Source organism: Perca flavescens, chromosome 22, assembly GCF_004354835.1.
Source record: "Perca flavescens isolate YP-PL-M2 chromosome 22, PFLA_1.0, whole genome shotgun sequence".
Classification (NCBI taxonomy): domain Eukaryota; kingdom Metazoa; phylum Chordata; class Actinopteri; order Perciformes; family Percidae; genus Perca; species Perca flavescens.
In genome coordinates this window covers 23931538-23952917 of record NC_041352.1, presented here as the reverse complement: position 1 = coordinate 23952917, position 21380 = coordinate 23931538, and the positions used below count along the sequence as shown (strand labels likewise).

General features: G+C 39.2%; 1 protein-coding gene across 5 annotated transcripts in view; it reads left to right on the top strand.

Annotated features, from left to right (window-relative positions):
- The window catches only part of msl2b (MSL complex subunit 2b), a 60809-nt gene that overhangs the window by 37126 nt on the left and 2303 nt on the right, over positions 1–21380 (top strand). For 2 of the 5 annotated variants that reach the window (XM_028569453.1, XM_028569452.1), the window contains 4 exons: positions 864–902; positions 3272–3348; positions 9397–9509; positions 19276–20642. In XM_028569453.1, coding sequence (XP_028425254.1) covers positions 19356–20642 — 1287 coding nt within the window. In that variant the 5' untranslated portion in view covers positions 864–902; positions 3272–3348; positions 9397–9509; positions 19276–19355. Of the gene's footprint in view, positions 1–863; positions 903–1793; positions 1810–3271; positions 3349–9396; positions 9510–16227; positions 17603–19275; positions 20643–21380 lie in introns of those variants that run through there. The other 3 variants (XM_028569454.1, XM_028569451.1, XM_028569450.1) reach the window with 3 other exon arrangements.

Below are 21380 nucleotides of genomic sequence, written 5' to 3'. Positions count from 1 at the left end.
TGAATTTGGCCACTTGGGGGCAGCACAAACAAGTTGTGAACACAACACTGGCTTGTTGATATGGTAAACTGTTGTAAGGTGACCTTTAGTGACGTGAAAGGTGCCCATAAATAAAATGTATTAATATTATTATCTAACAGTTGATCTGCAAAGCATTTTTTTTTTATCTCGTGACACATTTTAGTTCCAACAAAACGAGCAACCCTCACTGTTCTCTTATGTGAAATGAACACCAGTGAATGTTAAGTTATAAGACACTTCAGGCTAAGGAAGAAGGAATGAATATCAAAGCTTAAGTAATTCACATATTGACACCATTGATAAAACCGATGCGTGTCCGTACACACGTTTTTAGACCAGATGTGGTCACTGAGGGCCAGACGGCTAAGAATAACCCTCACTGACTGATTATTCAAGAGATTCAGGGTTTTAATTTTGCTGCACAGACTCGGCACGGAAAACTCCATTCATGCAGTTCCAGTATTGCAGCCTACTACAGCACTAAAATGGAGACCTTAAACATGTACAAAATCTAAATTCAGTCAAACAAGGTCATTTAAAATGATTTATTTTCCATTACTGTTATTTATTTTTCATTTTCCATTACTGTTATTGACAACTTTTTAAAAATAATGCCAGAAATTTTAATTTTTTTTGAAAGTCCCAAGTTCACTGCAACTCGATTGTTTTTTTGTTTTTTTTTGTCAGGGAATTTTCACCACTAAAGTACAATATCAGCTAAGGCAGTTTCTGCTGTATTTGTGTATGTCCCGGTGTCAAATCTTCAAGACGTGTTTCAATAAAACAGTATTACTTGGAGTGCTGTCCAAATTACCTTTTTATATCTTATTATCGACATTTAGGATCCAGCACCCAGTCTTCAAAGTCTTCTAAGTTTCAGTGTGAGTTGAGCATTATTTATTTTTTTACAATATCCAAATGCATATAATCTTTGAATGTGTACAAAATGGTGAACAGTTTCTTATTCATCTAAGTGTTGTAAAGGTTTGCTGCCGTGGTCTTGCCTACTGTGACATAATATATTTATTTAGAGTCTCACATTCTGAACACCTTTCTTTCTTAGCCTTCTCTTCAGTTCAGTAAAATGCAGATTATAGATTATAGTTCGGGGTGAAGTAACACCACGTTTATAAAACCAACGTTAATGTGAAGCAACTTCCTTTTTTGAATATCACGATTTGGGTTTGGCCGAAAACACCTCTTTCTCGTTTCTTCATCTGTTCCGTCACCATGACACAGGGTCTCTGTGGGTTTCCTAAAAAGGTGTTAACATGCTGTAGCAACAATGGTTTATTAATTAAGTATCAGGTAATCAGTTAAAACAGGCAGTTTGAGAACACATTGGGTTTTGGCTACCCTGATCATAGCCACAGATTAACAGACTGGAATGACATATCATTTTATATTGCTGCATTGTATTGCGTCACATTGCAAGCATTGTTTTTTTATCTTTTCAAAACATATTTTCTCATGAACTTTTAGACAGACTCTGCCATTACTGTTATTGACAAGTTTTCAAAATAAAATAATGCCAGAATTATTTTTTTTAAAGCTATAGATAATAAGGTAGATGTTTTTAATACCAATAAGTAGTAAATTAGTTAAAAACACTTTTCTCAATAAGCTGCTTTGTTGCATCGTTTTTTGCTATTCCAGATCATCTTCATCCAGGACTTTGAATCTTTTCATCAGTAGTTTTGAGATATCTGGAGGACACTTTAATTTTTCCTGTCGTGGAGAGAGAGAGAGGGAGCAGGAAAAAGGAAGAGGTCGAGAAATGGACATGAAGTTCGTTATATTCTTGTGAATTTGTTTTAGTGACCAGTTGTACTGCTAGACTTTTTTATGATGCTTCATGAGTGGTCTTTAAAGAGCCACTTGTACCTGAGCATTATTCAACAAATGTGCTGTAAGCCTAAACCTACTAGAGTTATAATGAAGTTAAAACATTGATTACATTTATATCAGATGCACTAATCTTCATATTCTTTGTTAACATTTTATTTTAGTAATTCCCTAATCATTTCCAAGAAATATATCAACAATTTGTTGAATTTGTTACATGTCTGAATAATGAATTCCAATTACTTGCTCACATAACCAGCTGGTCAGCTGAACATGCAAACAATTTACATTTGTCAACAAGAAAGCATGCAATATTTACTTGGCTTTTCTATCAGGGAAATTCTTTGGTACCAAATTACATAGTCCTTTTCACCAAACTAGGAACTAATGTGATTGTGACTGTGAATGTGAAGCAATCCTTAGCTGTAAAGTTATAACACTATTTTGTCGTGTTAGGTATATTTCACTAAAGTCTACATTGCCTGGCTGCAAGTAAACAGCAGCTTAGTCAAAAACAGCTTTGGAAAGTCACCATTTTCACAAAGGTTAAAAACCTGTCATCCTGCAGGGTTTAGAAACAAATTTAATTCGTCAAACCCTCTAACTGTAGCACATCATGTGAGCTGTTTTATTGGTCGATACTCACCTCTTTTAGAAGTTTTTTTAGCCACGGGAGAGTTGGGTCGACACACAAAAGTTTACCGCTGTCCTTAATAATCCTAGAAACAGGCCAACAAAACAATTAGACATTTAGTTTATTGCCTGGATGTTTTGTCATTGGTTGATGCTTATTTGTTTATTGCTATATTGCATTTGGTCCTGAAATTGCTATCATTTCCCGTGGTGGAAAGTATCTAATTATATTTACTCAAGTCCTGTACTTGTATACAATTTTGAGGCACTTGAGTATTTCAATTTACTAACTTATCGACAATTCACATAGACAGTACATACAAATAGCTTTAGTCTTGTCAGGAGAACCATCAAGAAAGGCTTTGAAGCTGAACTGAACATTTATAAAGCCCCTTTTCTTGATCCATTTCTGCTTAAGGAGCCTTGCTTCTGCTAGCTATCCACAACAATACTGCTGCATCGCTTCCTAATTTCCCAAAACTACGGAGCGGCCTGGGGCCCAAATCACAGAACTTATTAAAAGGAATTTGCGTTAACTCGTTATTGTGTTAATTTTGACTTGACCCTAAATATAATACATAATGTGTACTTTCACGTTTGGTACTTTAAGTATATTTTGATACGTTAACTTGAGTAGTTTTGAATGCAGGACTTTTCCTTGCTTACGTTTATTTACTTTTTACCCTCCTGCTACCTATACTTAAGTACATCTCTGAGTACTTCTTCCACCTGGGATGATTTCAACGGAAATAACAGTTTATTTCCATTTCAGGAAAAAAAGTGCAGCGAAGGAGGTCGAGAAGAAAAAGATTGTGGAGGTTCACTGGCTGGTGGTTCTGGTATCTTGAGGTACGTCTCCACTAGTTTGATGACAGAGCAATAAATGGGGAGATGTAGAATTCCAGATGTATTTATGTTTAGACATTTTTAAAGCACACTGTACTTACATAAAGGCATGGTACTTGCAGCCGTGTCGCTCTTTTTGTTCATAGCAATGCTTGATTTTCTCAATAAGCCTGGGGCGTATGATGTTATTACAGCAGTGTATTTGCATTTGTGGCATCTCTGAGAGAGAGAGAGAGAAAGAGAGAGAGAAAATATGATTGCTGCGATTCATTTTAAAAGGGGTTGAGGAAAAGTAAAAAAAAACAAAATAATGATAAAATACAAAGTTGACTGTAGCACAGTCAGTTAGGATGAACATAGTTAGGGCTGAGACAGTTAGTCAACTGAGTGTTCCACAGAGAACCAATCTGCAGCGGATTTCATAGCCGATTGATCGTCCAAATCATTTTCCAAAGCAAAGATGTCAAATGTTCTCTTAAAGCTGCAGCGGGTAGAATGCAACAAAAGCACAGACCCATAATTACAAATAAAGATCAGTCTTCCTCGAAAGGTGAAAACATTCCTACTCCATATTCCAAACGCTGCAGATTCAATGAATAAAGAGCTGTACCTTCGGATGCAGCGAAGAGCATCACAACAGCCAGAGAGAGCAGAGCGATCCTGACGGAGAGACTCGTCCACATCTTCAAACGCTGAACGGCGGCACCCAAACGGACCCTGGTTCTGTGAATCGTTCTTCAGTTACAAAGAGCTCAACTCTCCAAAGTCTAATGATGAATGAAACCAGAGAGGCGCTGCTCTCCTATGCTGCAGATTCACGCTAAATGAGGAACCATTGTTGTTGTCATGCGCAGTGTTTTTATCACTTTGAAAGAATCGTGTTGAGGTGATGACGGTACACGCACACTTACAAAGACTACCACACCCAGAAGATAGCCGAGTTTGTCAATCATATACTGTGATGTATATGTGCTGAATTTCCTGAAATGCATGTTCAGGTTTGTAGATTCTCACTGAAGGCATCAAAAGTATGAATGAACACATATGGAATTATGTACTTAAAAAAGTGTGAAATAACTGAAAACATGTCTTATATTTTAGATTCCTCAAAGTAGCCACCCTTTGCTTTTTTTGATAACTCAGCAAACCCTTGGTGTTCTCTCAATGAGCTTCATGAGGTAGTCACCTGAAATGGTTTTACCTTCACAGGTGTGCCTTTTCAGGGTTAATTAGTGGAAGTTTTTTCCCTTATTAATAAAAAAAAGCAAAGGGTGGCTACTTTGAAGAATCTACAATACAAGACATGTTTTCAGTTATTTCACACTTTTTTGTTAAGTACATAATTCCATATGTGTTCATTCATAGTTTGGATGCCTTCGGTGAGAATCTACAATGTAAATAGTCATAAAAATAAAAAGGAAACGCATCGAATGAGAAGGTGTGTCCAAACTTTTGGCCTGTACTGTACATATATAGTGTGCTTTCAGTTTTGTGGCAAAAATTAGTGTTTGTCCCTTTCCTGTTTCAACCTGACAACTCCTCCGTGCACAAAGCCAGCTCCATAAAGAAATGGTTTTCCCGGTCTGGTGTGGAAGAAGTTGAAAAACGTGTGACACTGAGTCAGCCCAGAAATCCCCATTCATGTAGTGAATCTCCACCAAAACCAGACATCATGCATCTAGAAAAACCAGTCAATCACCTTTTTAAATCCATTTAACATGTATTTATTTTTGGTTCCAGGTTAAAAAAAAGAACAACTCTGCTTTAACTTATCGACAACTTTACAAAATAATGCCACACAATTCAGTTTTTATAGCTGTAATAAAGTTAAATACAATAAATAAATAAAATTAAATAGATATTAACGTAAATGGATTATCAAAATAAAAGGAATAAATAGTAAATCAGCAGAAAATGTTCGGAGTAGCTGCTTTGCTGCAGCCTTTTTTCGTCATGCCGCACCAACTTCCAGGACTTCTTTTAAAACGACACATCGGGAGGACAGGTTATCTTTCCCTGTGGTGTAGACAAGAGGGGTGGGGAGGAAATGTACATTTAGTAAACTCTGTAAAATATCAGGAAATACTTGTTCATTTGTTTCTTTATAGTTTCTTGTACTTGTCTTCCCACCCGACCAACCAGGGGAAGGCGCTGTGATGGGATTCTCCCCCAGCTTCAGATGTGGCTCAGGACTCTGCACCATTTACAACACTTTAATTCAAACTCTTTGTTTCTGCTGTTGTGGCCCAATCACAAGTATTTTACCAGTTTGGTGTATGTATGACTTTACCGCTCAAGGTGGCATGTGGGAAACTTTTTTTTATTTATTTTTTTTTTTAAAGAAAAGAGATACTTTGCACATTTGTACTTTTCAACAGATGTAGACTTAATCATGCGTGAGTGATTATCAGGTATTGTTAGAATAGTACATTAAGGTGGAAGAAGTACTGAGATCCTTTACTCAATTAAACGTAGGAATTAGGGCTGTCAATCGATTAAAAAATGTAATCGAATTAATTACATACTCTGTGATTAATTAATCAAAATTAATCGCATACATAATTAACGGTGCCTGAACCAATACTTTTTAAGAAAGTAAAAAAGAAAAGAAAAAAGACGGGTACTAAACAACAGTCGTGACATTAAAGAAGGGCTTGTTTATTGCTAAGGCCATATGGTCAAAATTAAATGATTTGATAATAATCTATAACAATAACAATAACTTATTTCACTAGTAAATTGCTGTTGAACGACAAAAACAACCACCAGATGGGAAAAGGACATAATAACAATATAACAATAACTTCAAATGCACCATGAGGCTGTAGTTTACCAGTTTCATTGAACGCACCGTCTGTGTTGTTTTTCCGACGGCAGCTGCAGATTGTTAGCCTAGAAATCTAGACGCACCCTAGTGGCAGCTGGCTGGTCAGGCTAGCAGACTGTTACATACCGGTGTGGAATCCTCTACAGTAAAACACAGTCAAACTTTACACCGTTTAGCGTTAGCTGTTTAATCCAGCTACTAGCTAGCGGTAGGCTAACGTTAGCTGCTGTCGAGTATAGTGTTAACTAGCGTCACGTGCAGCGGTGTTTGTGTTGCCTGTATCGTCCGTCTCAGAGCATCAGAGAGAAGATCAGACATATCAGGGGCACCAGATTTCGGTAGCCAGGGTTGGCAGGAAGAAGTAACAAGTAGCTAAATGTTCCAATCAATGATCCAGGCAGCACATTCTCGTCTCCCTCCTTCATTTTACAGTTGAATAGTGGCTAGAACTGCTCCGGTCAAACGTCAATATAGAATGGATTAATCTGCGTTATTTTTTTAGCGCGTTATTTTTTCTCAGATTAATTAATCAAAATTAACGCATTATTTTGACAGCCCTAGTAGGAATACAAGTGTTGGAAAATACACTTTCAAGTAAAAGCCCTGCATTCATTATTTTACTTAAACAAAAATACAGAAGTATTATCAGCAAAATAAACTTAAGAGGAAACGTAGAAAATGTAGGTCAAACTAATTTATTTTGTAAACTGTTTGCTAGTTCACAACGTATTTGTTACATGTTGTATTTTCTGTGTAAAATCTGCAAAGTAACTAAAGCTTTCAGATAAATGAAGTGGCGTAAAAAGTACAAGATTTCCCTCTGAAAGGTAGTAGAGTAGAAGTATAAATTAGCAGAAAATGGTACCTCAAAATTTGTACATTTCTTGGTAACCAAAGTGATTTGGGTCCAGTAGTCTGTATCATCTCTGTAATCTGTATCCGTACTTTCTTTGGTCCAGACCTTGGTGGGAAAGTTCGTACTTTGTTGTTTTTAGATTTGGTTTGTTACGTAGGTGCAAGTAAAGTCACGAGCAACTGATTTAGCTGCTCTGGTATTTAACCCATGAACCCAGGCTTCACTGTGTTCCCTGAAGAAACTGATGTGGACATGCTTTGTGTGTCTGATTCTCACCGTCTGTCTCTTCTCTTTGAGCCACGCAGCATCTGGTTTGATGCAGAACCATTTACCCCACATGTTTTTAATCCTAGAAACAGAGACAAAACAATTAGACATTTTCATTTTTCATTTTGCCCCCCCTGTTCTTATCAAGAACATACTGTAGGTTTGGGACAAAGCTAACATTTATCGTTTCACTGATTCCCTTGAGCAACCAAATTAGACGTAGATGAAGCTGAAGAATCTTATAATACAATATATGTTTTTATAATTTAGAATGACACTAACAGTGGAGACAAGAAGGGAGATGGGAGAGAGGTTGTTACTGAGGGTTCTCTGGTGTCCCGAATTCAGATTTAATGCTTACAGGAAGGCGTGGTCGCAGTTCTGTCGTGGTATTTGTTCGAAACACTTTTTGATAGCGTGGATCTTCTTGGAGCTGAAGTTGCTACAGCAGGGTACAATCTGACCGAAGGCAAAAGCTGCAACACCAGACCATCACACACACACACACACACACACACACACACACACACACACACACACAGAGGGAAAATACTGTCATTATTCAGCATTACATCACTAGTTTTTAGTCATTAATATAGTGAGAGAAACCTGGATTTTGTTGATCACACTTTCTATTACAAGAATTTTGTTGATCACACTTTTTGTTGCCATTTTCTAAAATCGATATTGAGCCTCATAATGCATTATAGTTATAATCCTTAAGTCATTTCAGTACTGTATATAAAACCCCAATTTGTTATAAATTATTTAATATATTTGCATTCTGTAATTGCTGGAGCTAATGATTATTTTCATGAATTATTCTGCAAATTATGTCAGGAAATAGTGAAAAATGCTTGTTAGGATTTCTCAGAGCCCAGCTAATATTTTTAAATTCCTTCTTTTGTCTGATCAGCAGTCCAAAAGCCAAAGATATTCAGTTTATTATTACATACGACAAAGAAAAGCCTCAAATTATCGTGTTTAGGAACCTGGAACCAGCGAATATTTGCCGTTTTTGCTTGAAAAATCACTGAAGCAAATAGTTTTCTGTCAGTTGACCATTTGATTAATTAAGAGAAATTTAATCCTGACACCGTTCCTATGTGGGATTCATGTGGGATTCAAATTCCAAAAGACAAAAGCACACATTTTACATAATGTAACATTCAATCGGGAGTTCAGTTTTACCTTGAGATGCAGAGAAGACTATCATCACGGCCAGGGTGAGCACACAAATCCGATGGCTGACAGAGAAAGTCGTGCACATTTTCAAATCTTCAAACGGACTCTGGATCTCAGCTTTAAACTGCTTTGTTATTCAGTATGACTCTCCAAAGTCTAGTGATGAATGAACCGAGAGTTGGGTTCTTATATAATCCAGCTTCACGCAAAAAGAGGAACCATTGTTGTCATGCGCAATGTATCTTGGAAATAATCATGCTGCAGTGATGACAAGGGGGGGACTCTCCCACACACAGAAGGGGGCAGCTTGGCTATTATGTCCATACATGTTCAGATATATGTTTAGGGTGATGTTGAAGCAGGACTCATCTTCTCCTACCAGACATTCACATTTCACTGATGCTCAAATCAAAACTGAACTGCAACATGATTATATATACACTATATAATCACCTCATTGCACCTCTGTCCACATGGATTTGTGGACTTTTGGTCTTTTAGTTTCAATCTAGGTTAATATTCAAAAGCAATAATATATTTAGACAACAAAATTACCAAGTGACCTCTGAAAAATATTCATAGTGACTTAAACATGTCTTTTGGGTAGAGATGCTCACGCCTAAGTCATAAATGAATGTAAGAAAAGTGCCATTTATTGTTTTGTAATTTGCTTGTTGAAAAGCACTGGGGTTTAACCCAACAAATTTAAAGGCATTTTGACACATGACATAGATTTTCCTGTGGCTTTACAGTGGTCCTGTTGGATAAGGAAGTCAAGGATTAAGTCATGAATATTTTAGGTGTCAGTAGCAGAAAAAGATTTAGGGGACTAGAAAAGAATTAAAGTTTTTCCATTTTTCTTTTTTTAAATGTTGACTAATGGATATTCTTTCAACTTTCTTTTTTACAACTACAGAACATCATACACATGTGGGAGCTTCCCAGTTCAACCTGTTCCTGCTGCTGGCCCCTGAGATAACTAAAACACTTGGATGTAAAGTTCCTCCTCAAAAAATTTTATTGATGCAGGTGAGAGCATTTTGCATTCACTATCCCCACCAACGTTTACCCATTTGATCTGAAATGTTAAATGCCCAAATACTTAAACATGTTTGTGTAACTAATCATTCATTGACATTTCATATCAATAATAATACATTTTTGCCTTTGCCTTGATTAGAAATTTACATACCGTAACTTCATTTAAAATTCTAGGCAAGATCTCAAGGTTTTTAGTTACTGGTTTGTAATTCAAAGTATGAAGCCTATACCATAATGGGCAAGACATGACAATACATTTCCATATGATATAATAGTACAGCAGAGTATGTGTATATATATATATATATACATGACTTTGGGTTTGTATTGCAGTTTACTTTTAAACCTAGTTGAGGGAAATTAAAAGGGAGCAATTCAAGGCACCAGTTCTACTTCATCAATATGGTCATAATGAAATCATGTTTCTTTAAAACAGAGAATGTCAGACTAAACCCAAAAACATCAAGAAAAAAGATGATGAGAAAAAGATCTCCCAAAATTTCAACTACCGCCAAAAAATTGTTTATCCCCAGTACACAAGCTGCGTAATATTACAGCTACTACTGTATAATGTCTTCCTGCCAAGTCATGCAATCTATTACAATAAGTATGTTGACATGATTATTTTCCCGTTAACTCATTATTATAGCTGATAACATTATTTCAGTGGAAAGGACATTATCACAGCTTAGGCATACTTTTTATCATACATTTTATGTGAGCAAGAAAAGGGGAATCACCCAAACTCACAAGCCTGTTCAGAGACGCACTAAGAATAACTCCCATAGACTCACAAACCAACTATATTTAAACATCTACTGTTACCACAATAAGCTAAAAATAAATAAATAAACAGTCATAATGGCATGAGACACTGCTGAGAGGAAATACTCACATGGAATGCAGCTGCATCAGGTGCGTGTACGTGTGCGCGTGCGCGTGTGCGTGTGTGTGTGTGTGTGTGTGTTGTGTGTAAGGTGAGTAAGTAGTTACATTCAAGGGTCCACTTCCTGAGCTTTCAACCACATCTCACAGTCTTGGATGTTGGCTATTACAGTGGATTTAAAATGTGTGCATGGTTTGCTATGATATTCTATAATGTTTAGAAGGGTTACAGAAACTAAAAAAACAAAACTATTAACATACATGTGTCTGTACTGTAGTAGATTAAACATTTGTGTGCTGCTAAGAGATTAGAAAAGTCACCAAAGGTTTTGGTTATGCAAGTCCGGACGTCACATTATCTTAAACAATCATTATTTTAACTCTCATTACTTTATTTCAAATTCTATTCAAGACCCCATTTATGTCTAGAAAGGTTGTCTGTAATAAAAGTGACCGCACTCTTAAAATATTGAATTACAATTTTAATTGAACGTGGATTCAAAACAATTAAAAGTTGTGCACTGCCGTTAATTAGAAAAATCATCAAAAGCCTGTTTTTTTTGAGTAACGACATTCCATTAATGTCATTTCATATTGAGTCTAATTATTTAACTGAGTAGCTTCATAGACTTAACTGCAAAATACAACTGTGAATAAATGAAACAAGATTAGTATGAACTTTTGAAAAATGTAATTTATTGAATGTAGGGCTGCAACTAACGATTATTTTCCATTATCGATTAATTTGCTTATTATTTTCTTAAGGGACCGTTCGGTATTTATGGAATGGACCACTGGAGGGAAATAGGGAAGGGTCATGTCTTTTTATTCTTTGTTGATGTGAGGGTCATCCAATTGTTTTTAGTCTAGTGGGGAGGGTCACCCAGCTTTTGTATTCATGAACACAGCAACATTTCAGAGTGGCTTGGTTGGTGCATATTTAACCATGGAGCTCCATGGAGCTCTCTCAGTCTCGGCCCCTATCGCTAGCAGATGGGTCCCTCCCTGTTTAGTCAGCCAGACAATTTGAGCTATAGCTTCAGAGACCATGGGATTTCCCAAACTGAATAAATCGCGCTCGCGCATATAAACACAAAACTGCTTTGCTAGCTCCATGGTGTTGTAACTAAGACATCTGATGCAAAAATAATTTCATTCATTAGCATGATTGCCATACTGTTCAGTTCAAAAACATCCAAAACACCGTACGAAAACATAGCGGACCAGATGCAAGCTCGCAGTCTACACCAGCCGGGAGGGCATGAGACGGGAGGTCTGCAGGCTGCATCCATACCCAGCTGAAATATCCTTTCGGTCCTGGTGATATTATATATATATATATATACACTACTGGTCAAAAGTTTTAGAAAACCCCAATTTTTCCAGTTTTTTATTGAAATTCAAGCAGTTCAATGTCTTATTGTACTCTGAAATGAAAGAATAGAACAAATGAACAATTTAAGTTAAAAAAATAAATCATGGAATCAATTTATAAACCAAAATGTATTCTAAATGTTTGACTCATCAAAGTAACCCCCTTTGGCAGATATAACAGCTGAACACACTCGTGGCATTCTTTCTACAATGAATATCAAATATTCTTCAGAATGTTCTTCCCAACTCTGTTGCAGAAGTTCCCATAAATGTGTGGCACTTGTAGGTTGCTTTGCTTTCACTTTTCTGTCCAGTTCATCCCAAACCAGCTCAAGTCTGGTGACTGTGCGGGCCACTCCATGTTTTTAAGCTTACCATCTTGTTCTTTTTTGCTAAGGTAGTTCTGGCATAGCTTGGACTTATGTTTTGGGTCATTATCTTGCTGTAGGATGAACCCCTGACCAACTAGGCGCATACCAGAGGGTACTGCATGGAGCTGCAAAATGCTGTGGTAGCCGTTTTGGTTCAGGGTGCCTTTCACTCTTCACAAATCACCGACCCTGGATCCTTTGACAGTTGATGTCACACACTGAGGAACAATCCTTTTGCCTCCTCGATGGCGTACAAAAATCCTGCGTGATGAACCGATGATTTCCAGTCTTCAGTAGTCCATTGGCAGTTTTTTTTGGCCCAGGCAAGCCTCTTTTTCTTATTCTGATGTCTTAGCAATGGCTTTCTTGCTGCAACTCGACCTATCAAACCTGCAGCTCGAAGTCTTCTCTTTCCAGTTGAAACTGAGACTTGCTTATTACGACTACTATTAAGCTGTGTTTGAAGCTGTTATCCTGTGTGCCGCCTATCACGCAAGCTGTTGACTCTCAGAAACTTGTCTTCTGATTCTGTTGTGGCTTTGGGTCTGCCAGACCTCTTCCTGTCAGAGTTTCCCTCAGTTTCTAAGTGCCTTTTGATGGTGAAGAATACTGTATTCACTGACACCTTGACTTTCTTCACAATTTCTCTGTAGGAAAGACCAACATTCTTAAGTGTTATGATGGTCTGTCTCTTTTCCATTGTTAATTGCCTTGTTCCCGCAATTTTTATAGCAACACACTACTTTCTGCAGTACAATACTGTTCAAATAATGCTCACGAGGGTACGGTACCACAGTGTGTTCCAACAATATTTTTATACAAACAGAGGGGGTTGTAAGTAATCCAGACAAGTTGGAACACCTGTGGGAATTGGTAGCACCAACTTTCAAAGTTTGATCAACCTCAATTGCTGCAGCTTTACGTTGTTAACCCATTTCTTTTTCCCTGAAAAAGACCTTTTTGTAAAATACTGAAATGTACACTATTTTTCAGTTTTGGGTAACTTTACTTTTTTTTTAACCTCAGGCAGTTCACCACTTACCTTTGTACCATTTCAAGCTATTCATTGGACTTGAACTGCTAAAATTTCAATAAATAACAAAAAAAATTTGGGGTGTTCTAAAACTTTTGACCAGTAGTGTATTTATAAACGACGAAGGAAGGAGTGGTAGCATACAAGCTCCCAAATTGACGCTCGTCTGAGAAATGGAGTTTTGGATAATGTTTAGCTTCGGCAGCTTTACTTATATGCTACAATATACAATGACTGAGGAAGCCTAGTGACGAGTCCATAGCAACCAGTGTTGAATTTGTTATTACCCAGTGTGCTTTGCTGAATGGTCTCAATGTTTTATTATTTTATTTAATGTGAATACTAGTTTACTAGAGGAGTAACTTAGTATTTGAAGTAATGCAGGATGTGTGCATTTAGTTTCCATGCTTATTGTGTTTCCACAACAATGTTAGTGAGTAAATCTACTGAAATGGCCCCCACACCATACCAGAGGAGTGGGATGCGTCAGATGAGAATGCAGAAGTTTAGTCACGTATATGTCATGTCTGTAACAAACAAAAAAAACAATGGTTATCTGTATGTCTTTGCCAAGCACAAACCAGTACAGAAGGCATCAATGAATTGTTGGGGAGGGTCATCCCTTTTTTCTATATAATTTTGGAGGGTCATCCAAAAATGTATTGCTGGCGAAGGTAGGGTCAGGTCTATTTTGACTTAACATCCCAACACTCTTCCGGTGGCCCCTGAAATAAATAACGGACAGTCCCTAATTAATCATTCACAATTTTTCCAAGCCCACGGGGACGACTTACTGTCATTTATGACAAAGCAGGGCAGCAAATCCTTAAATTAAAGAAGCTGAAACCTGAATATATTTACCGTTATTGCTGAGAAATGACTGAAACGATTACTTCATTACAATAATAGATGACAAATACTTGTTTTTGTCAATTGAGTAATTAAATAATTGACAAATCATAGGAGCTCTAATTGAATGCAAAAACAACATTATAGTAGATAATGAGGAAGTATTTTTTTCCCTCAACACAACCCTCAAAGTGGTAAGTCCCTGCTGGTCAGCAGCCTCAAGTCTCCATGTGTGAACATTAATACAAAACAAAGAGGAAGATGAGGGCGAGTTGGGTACATTGATAGATAGTATCTGTGTGTTTGCATCATACAAGTGTGTCAACTTTCCTATCACTATGTCTTTGCAAGTGTGTTGGTTTGTAGCTATTTTTACAGATAATGAGTTATCTCTTCCCCTTTCCCCTCCTTTGTTCACCCTGCTCATTGTCAGACTGCTCCTCACAGCGTTGTCATCTCTGAACTGCACGACATTTCCAACACATACTAACATACAGTAATAAACAAGTCCCAGTTTAACTAGCTTTTTATGCCGTTTCACAATAACTGCCCATTAAGAAACACTAATTCACACACATTTATGAAAGTAATATATGATAAGTCAATGTTCTTACTGAACTGATGACTTATTCAATGTCAGATAGGGGTCAAAGTTTAATTCTAGTTCACACTGGTTAGCAGTACACAATGTTAAGTGTTTATGAGTCATGAAGCCTACATTTTTAGCTTTTCTCTCGAACATGAAGAGAAAATATTGCATCAATCAGTTACTCCCACAACTGTTGAGTAGTTTCAGTTAAGATCGTTTCACAAGTCTTTCAAACCAGACTGGCAAAGAACAAACCCCTGAAGCAGTTATTTATTCAATAAGATTTTGAATCCAATTGGGTAACTCACAGTTGTTACTGTTACCTACATTTTGCTCACGGTTATGGTTTCTTTGGCTACTTAATGGTGGCTCTGTTTTATTAAAGTGTTTCAGTATGTGTTTCCAAGGTCATGTCCTCCGTTGTGTTTCTCAAAATTTGGGGGTTTACATTTTAACATGTCACAGTAGGAAAACCATCGGTGGAAATATTAAAATGAATGTGCCTGAATTAATTCAGCTGCTTCACCTTCAGGGTCCAGGTGTTGTACATGCTTGCTCACTGTAATGGCTTACTGAAACACAGAGCCACCATTAAGTAGCCAAAGAAACCATAACCGTGAGCAAAATGTACGTAACAGTAACAACTGTGAGTTACCCCACTAGATTCAAAATCTTATTGAATAAATAACTGCTTCAGGGGTTTGTTTTTTGCCAGTCTGGTTTGAAAGACTTGTGAAACGATCTTAACTGAAACTACTAAACAGTTGTGGGAGTAACTGATTGATGCAATATTTTCTCTTTATGTTCGAGAGAAAAGCTAAAAATGTAAGCCTCATGACTCATAAACACTTAACATTGTGTACTGCTAACCAGTGTGAAATAGAATTAAACTTTGACCCCTATCTGACATTGAATAAGTCATCAGTTCAGTAAGAACATTGACTTATCATATATTACTTTCATAAATGTGTGTGAATTAGTGTTTCTTAACAACAGTGATTATGAACACAAACAAGTGGGCTGTTATTATTAATGACGTTATGTCAGTGTAATGTACATTAGTTAAATAGGATTAATTGCATGTTTTTCTTATTAACTTTATTTGGTTTGTACAAAGTTGTACAAAATAACCACAAAAAATAAAAACAGTGAACAGAGGCACATATTTATTTATTCATTAATTTATTCATTCTACTACTATAAAGTATTTCATACGGTTTGTTTTTTCCCTTTGATTTTTTCTTCTCTGAGAAGCAGCTGTAAGGGATCACAATTTAACAAGAGTATTTTTTTAAACACAAATTACAAACTAATCAATTACCTTATACATTATATTTTTTTAAATACAGATAACTATTTGATTGAATCCTTTCAGTTCTAATCACAAACACACAGGATCTAGACATATTAGTTTTATAGTTATTTGAAACTTGTTTTGTTGGTTAAATTGTATATTTTAAAATAAATAAAGGTAAATACATTTCTCAGAATTAAAATTATAAAGGTTCCACCATAGATATCTAGGGTTTCCACAATTGATGTCCATTCCATTGCTTTTAAATTAACCGCTTTAAGTGTGTTCTCGCGAGATCTGAGCAACAGCGACCTCTTGTTTGTGTGTGGAAAAGCGACAGGAGGTAATGAGGAATACTCCGCGGCTAACGATAGCAAGATACACAAATAAGGATTTAATTCACTTTCGCTCTTCACTGACACTCTGGGAGTCTACCAAAAGCTGCAGGAGGACATAATATCGGCTAAACCCTCGGTTTTCCTGCTATATTCCCACCGAGGCGAGAACGAGAGACTCCCGCTAATCCGAGAAAAGGGGAAGCGGCCTGCTTTTGTAGCCGGCTTCTCGGTGCAGCTCAGGCGGGTAGCACTGTCACCAGAGCCCGGTGCTTCCGCTTGTTTGTTTTTCTTTACACCCACAAAAGCATCGGAGCTGTGAAATTATTTCTGTTTTAATAACCACAACCTCTCCATCGCCTATTTCCCTTCATATCGGCGCGCTGCTGTCGGTATTTGTCGCCCAAGAGGACCATTTGAAACCGGGGCGGCCTGTTTTGTTTTCGAGCCGCCTTGAATCTCCTCGAACAATAACACAACCATAACGAGCCTGCTGGGGCTGCACTTCCCAGCCAAAAAGGAGCCACGGAAGCCTCTGTCTGAGATAATAAATGCATTGTGTGACACCAGCTTTGGACCGCGGTGAAGACCCGGGACGAGTATGCATGTGGACTATGGAATTATCGAGGAGAAACCACTGCAAACCGGAGCACTTTGTCACGAAAGCCCCTGTTTGAATTTCGGAGTTTTTGCTGCTTGCTAACCAGCTGCAAGAAACGTTATTAAAAGGCAACTGACGGAAGAATGAGCGCTACACTATGCTTTGTCTAATCATAACTTACGGACCATATGGAAACACGCCGAACCGACTTGGATGAACCGATTGTTTATATGCATGCCCGGCCTGCTTGTGAGTGCACATCTAATCTTTCCAAAAGCGGCAGTACTCTCAGAGCTGGGACATCACATCGAGGATGGATCGGATGTGATTTGGGATGAGTAACCTCGATTGCTCCCTGCGCAGACTGCTATATATGTGGGGTTTATCGACGGGGAACTGAAGCCGTTATATCCATCTATGCTCTCTTCAAAGCCACCAGACTCCATTGACAAAAACAGTCATTTTAGCGGACAGATAACGGGACTTGCTCGTCTACCGTTGCCTCGATCGGTTAGTTTGTTTGTGTTATTGTGTGGCTTTGGTGTTTTATCGTATTAATACATCTTAACGGACCGGACCGGACTGGAGCCCCGGGACAGGCTGCTGAGATGAACCCGGTGAATGCGACTTCTCTCTACGTGTCCGCGAGCCGTTCAGTGCTGCAGTGCGACCCCCGAGACCCCCGGGCCCTCGCGGAGCTTTGCAAGCTGCTGCCGTTTTTCCGCCAGTCTCTGTCCTGCTTGGTCTGCAGTAAGTGTGTGCGGATATTTTTTTTTATTTTAATGTGATAATATACTTCAGTAAAGGAGTGTTTTTGGAGAGGTTTTCTGTAACGTGCGGTGTTGTCAACTGTGGGAGCAAACCTTTAAATAATGCTGCTTTCATGGACAGTCAGAAATATCTGAATCGGCGGCACTACAAATAGGAAGTAAACAAGTACTTCAATATTTACATTTTATAGGGCACATTTTTCTTTACTACATTGATGAGGTAATCATAGTTATCAAGCACTTTTCATTTAATACTTACCATCCCACATTTTTTTTAAGTACAGCTAAAATGTGATTTATGAGGAAAAATGTATTTTAAAACATTTGGCACAGTTAAAATCAGTCAAATAAAATTACAGAGAATAAAATATATCCAATAAAATAGTGAAATTAAGAAATAAACATTAAAACGGACATAAAACCCAGGGGTAACTTTGAAAAATGTTTAGCTATTGGTTTGGAGAAGTGATTTAAAATATGATTAATACTTCTCTATGTTTACTTAAATAAAAGATATGTAAACTTCCTTCGCCCCTGTTCAGAAATCACTTGTAGTAAAGACTAAGAATCATAGCAGACACACTTAAATAGATGTCGAGGCGTGTTTATGAAATGTGACAGTGCCTTTTCCGAAGCGCAATGAACGCATCATCATTCTCAGCTACACCCATCATGACACACCCCCTTCTGTGTGCTATTTGGCAGCATCGGGACGTTTCTCTGTGTGTCGTTGAATAACTGTCCCTCCACACACTTGATATTATGCACCTAATTAATCTCTTTCACATTTTCCCCATCCCCAAATACCCAACAAAGTAAAGTATATGCACCAAAATAAAAGTAGTGTTTATACACGTTAAATATAAGTGGTATTAAATTAAAAGCAGGCTGTAATTCAAGCAAGGGAGCGTTTCTGCGGTTAGTCTGCTTGTCAGGTTGTAAATAAACCTTTTGATTTATTTTGGTGGTATATTTAATGCATGCTTTTCACTGCTCATAAATAATGCAGCAGCTCTCCCTTAACCACTTTGAGCGGTTATACAGGGACTATCTCCTGGGGTAAAGGAGATATTTGTGTTGCTGTGATCACAAAAGTATTGAGAAGAGCATCTTTTCTTAAACTCACAGATAATCTCATCAATATGTTAGTTATGTGGGAATTATCAGACAGGCAGTGCAGAGTGTGTAAGGTTGGTTGTTTCTCATGAATGGACCTTCATCCTTTTTTTCCCCCCCTATCTGCAGCTGCACTACCTAGCGACCAGCGTTGCTAAGGAAGCTCCTCTCAAAGAGCGGTTGTCATCCAGTCTGGCAAGTTGCCAGGCACCGCTCAGGTTTACAAATACACATCAGTATAGGAAGCTATAAAACACAGCAAATGAGGAAGCAATATTGTTTATAAATCGTTAACATTATAAAGCCACACTGACAAAGCCAGGCTCATAATTTATCAGATCATGGTTTTGTGTGTACATTGATGTCATTAAGTGCCATATTTGTTGGTTAGATAAGTGTTTATCTTAGCTGCTTTGCTTTATCTGGTTTATGTGGACGTCTGTGAATTAATCATCAGTGTGAGCTGTCCTGCACTGTTCCTGTGAAACGCGTGATGTACTGATGGTATCTAAGTGTGCGTTTTCGCCTTATCTTCAGGTAATCTGCTGCAGGACCCCATCGCTCCCACCGACTCATCATGTCAGCATTACGTCTGTCGAGGCTGTAAGGGTCAGAGGATGCAGCTGAAGCCGTCCTGCAGTTGGTGTAAGGACTATTCCCGCTTTGAGGAAAACCGGCAGCTCTCCTTGCTTGTCCACTGTTACAGGAAGCTCTGTCTCTACATCACGCAGTCGCCGCTTGCCCCGCACATAGCCAGCGCCGCCAGCGAATCGCCGGACCTCCAGGCCATCCTCAACGAGGGCCTCACGTTGGCCGAGAGCGAGCCGGAAGCCGAGGACATCACGGATTCGGCCAGCCTGTCGCAGACCGCCTCCAACTCCGATGGCGCCCAGCCTGACGAAGCGCCGCTTACCAGGGAGCTCAAGGTGGAGCAGACGAGCCCCGTCGGTGTAAACGGGCTGCACGATTGTAACGGTCTGCTCAGTTCGGACTCTCTGCAATCCATCACCGTAGAAACAGGTGGAGGTGTTGAAAAGCAGGAGAGCTTTTCGGAGGAGATCCCGGTGTGTGTGAGCCTCACGGGGGAGGCGGGGCTCTGTGAGATCAGCACTTTGGGGGATGACCTGAAACATGGCGGGGGGCCGTTGTTGTTAAGCGTTGAGGAGGTACTCAGGACTCTGGAGACGGACACTGACCCTGATCCCTCCCCCCAGCCGGACTGCCCCCCCTCTGTACCTCAGTCCAGCCTCAATGGGCCTCATTGTCCTGGCTCGGACTCCTCCCACTTTATCCCCTCCCTCCCCCGAGGGAACAGCCCTCGCCCCCTCCAACCTCACCCGCAGCCCTCGCTGCAGCCTCCTCCTCAGTCCTCCACGGTCACCCCCCAGGTTGCCCCTCGGTACCACCGTAAGCGCTCCCGCTCAGAAAGCGACAGCGAGAAGGTGCAGCCCCTCCCCATCTCCAGCCTTTTAAGCGGGCCTCCCCTCGGTGCCAACAGCTCCCCCCATCACCCTAACCCCGGTGCCACCACCAAACAGGAGCCTAAGTTCCCCGCAGCCACGCCCCACCCACAGCTGGCGCCGCTGCCAAATGGTGGTCCCCCCAAAGTGGGCAAGACTGTGCTCATCACAAACAAGGGGCTGAAGAAGACTGTGGAGCACCACGGGGGCCCCAAGAAGGCTTACACCAAAGCCAGGCAAGGGACCCCCAAGCCCCGCACACAACCCCGCGACAGAGTGCCCCCACACCCTCACGCTCACCCCCTGACACACCCACCCAGCCCATCAAAGCCACTGTATAAAAAACCAGTAGAGAAGAAGGGCTGCAAGTGCGGCCGGGCCACACAGAACCCCTCGGTGTTGACCTGTAGGGGGCAACGCTGCCCCTGCTACTCCAACCGCAAGGTGAGAACAATGCTGGCGCTGCTCCCAGCACCCTTTCTAATTACAAGACAAACCCCTCCCATTGGGTGCTGTGTTTGTGATGCTGCTGCCACAGTCAGAACCACTAATGTTTGGAAATATATCTTAATAACATCATACGGTGTATATAATAACAAAAGTGAATTCCTACCTGGGGGCTCATCCCAATTAACTGATTGCTTGTGTTTGTTTTTATTGCACTGCAGTTTAATTATGACTGCTTCTGTGGGAGTCATGCACGGGGATGAAATATTGTTGACACAGTCATAAAGAGCTTTGACTATAAGGGAAGTTAGACCTCTGTAGCCGTTGTTCCCAAACTTTTTAAAACCACAGCACCCTTTTTCATGGTGATTTTCTTTTCATGGCAAACTCTCACACACAACACCCACACACGTGCAACCTTTCCAGCTAAAAATGACACTATGAATATCTATCATAAGAATATATTTTAATGAACTTACAAAATAAATGGAATATGCATTTTCTTAGCTAACAGTAAAGCAATAACATGTGTATATATAGGCCTGTATTAAATATTCAGAAAAAAAGACAAATTTACTGGCTTGTTTGAGCTAGACTACTTAGCAGTTTTGCAGTTAAATATTTAAATTAAACCTGTAATAACGCCTTGTTTTTATGTGGTGAAAGTTGTTAAAAATGTCAATGAACAAGGCCCGCCAGGATACCGCTGCAGTTTATAATAAATGTTGAAGCCCC